The 1,773-nt window shown below is 32.5% G+C and overlaps 1 protein-coding gene across 1 annotated transcript in view; it reads left to right on the top strand.

Annotated features, from left to right (window-relative positions):
* Positions 1-1,010: 1,010 nt before the first annotated feature.
* LOC123565386 (nucleotide triphosphate diphosphatase NUDT15-like) overlaps positions 1,011-1,773 on the top strand; it is an 11,011-nt gene continuing 10,248 nt past the window's right edge. The window contains exon 1 of the mRNA XM_053549128.1: positions 1,011-1,206. Within this exon, the coding sequence (XP_053405103.1) occupies positions 1,049-1,206 (158 nt within the window). The 5' untranslated portion in view covers positions 1,011-1,048. The remainder of the gene's footprint in view (positions 1,207-1,773) is intronic.

Below are 1,773 nucleotides of genomic sequence, written 5' to 3'. Positions count from 1 at the left end.
ACGAGTTAATTTGTGTTCATTGTTCATATTGTTGATATGTTTCTAAATTCACATTATTGTTTGAATAGATGCGTTACCATATTATGTCCTTTAATTACAAATAGTGATTTAAAGCACATTTACATTTTAGTTAAAGCTAAATTATGTCGGCATCTAGGCATCACACATAGGCTGTATCATTGAATATTACAGCTTACATATTAAAACAATATAGACGGCACTGATTTGTATGAAAATAAAACCTTAAAACATAATTTGATATACTGACAAAAACTGAAAATATTTCTTTGAAAATGTATATTTGTTCATCGATTTTCCAATTATTTATATAGAATAGTTGGGGGAATGTAAATCACATGTTAAATAAGGCATATATATGTTCATGTTATTAAACGGGTAACATCAGTAACATATGGATCTATTCTAAACGAAATATATTTTCAACACGACTTAATTTCAACCTGAATACCGACTTAATGTACAAGAGCTAATAAATTCTAGTATTTATTCAGTATATTATATAAATATAAGAATTAAACCCCAAAATAATGTTCTTCAAAGTTATTTTATGCAAGGCCCATTTTTAAGTTTTCCAACATTTTAATTTGCATGTTTAGTGGAGAATAAGTGATTAATAATGCATTAATTAATAGAAACAGATCTTTTTTTTTCCGTTAAACGCTGCCAAAAACACGTACGCAATAAACACTCTAAAAGCCGTATTGGAATTTTACATCATTGACGACATACACAAAATATTTGTCTGTTTTGCGAGGTTTGTGCCACTAATACGTTAAAACAGTAATATTTAATTATCTATGACGTAATAAAAAAATGTGACGTACAAACAGTGATATATTTTGTTGCATAAGAACTTAATAGTTCCAGCCGTACTTGTTTAATTAGAATTTAGTTGGTTTCTTGAAACGTCATATCATAAGCCATCCAGAGGCTCGGGAGTAGGATGATATTACAAACGCACAGATTGCCGCGCCAATATGGTACATCCAATGAAATAACCTCTCTGTCGCAAGTCCTTATCATAAACATGTCTGCGCCCTTCGATAAACAAAAACGACCGAAAGTTGGCGTCGGTGTAATTATTACAAGTAAAGACCACCCAGGTTGTGTTTTAATTGGGAAGAGAAAGGGAACTGCCCCGGGTGAAGGCCAGTTTGCTCTGCCTGGCGGACATCTCGAATTTGGGTTAGTAATGTGTAATTATAATCATTGTAATTTATTTTGGTCCTACTTGATTTGCTGACCGGAAGGCTCCAGAGATCAGGTAGTTGTACTGAACTATATGCTGACATTTTTATGATTCACGTAATTTCTTAATACTAAACAGATAGTGTATGCGTAACGATCACTACCAATAAGCAGCATTAGAAACAATTCAATGAATGCATGAATAATTCACAACGCATTGTATTAGTTGATTTAATTCAATAAAAGGCAATTTGATACGACATGGTTCAGTTTAGTACTTTGTCGTATTATAAATAAAGCAATGCCTACCGTTAAATTTGATCGGTTTGATACAGTGTTCGATGGTGAATTCATTGCATGATGAACCAAAGAAATAAATCTCTGAGTTCGACTGAATGAAAGTTCATTTAAACGCAGGTTGTTCAAAGCAAAGCGATGCGGGAAGTTATTAATTAAATCTAGCCCCAACTTGATGAATTCCATTGTGTTTTAATTAAATAAAGCCGAGCGTGAGTGTATTTTCTCAGTTTGATATGATCTGGGCGAATTGAATGGACATTGACT

Source organism: Mercenaria mercenaria, chromosome 8 (assembly GCF_021730395.1).
Source record: "Mercenaria mercenaria strain notata chromosome 8, MADL_Memer_1, whole genome shotgun sequence".
NCBI classification, from domain to species: Eukaryota; Metazoa; Mollusca; class Bivalvia; order Venerida; family Veneridae; genus Mercenaria; species Mercenaria mercenaria.
Note: the sequence above shows the minus strand (reverse complement) of the source record. Positions and strands in the feature narration are given on the sequence as shown.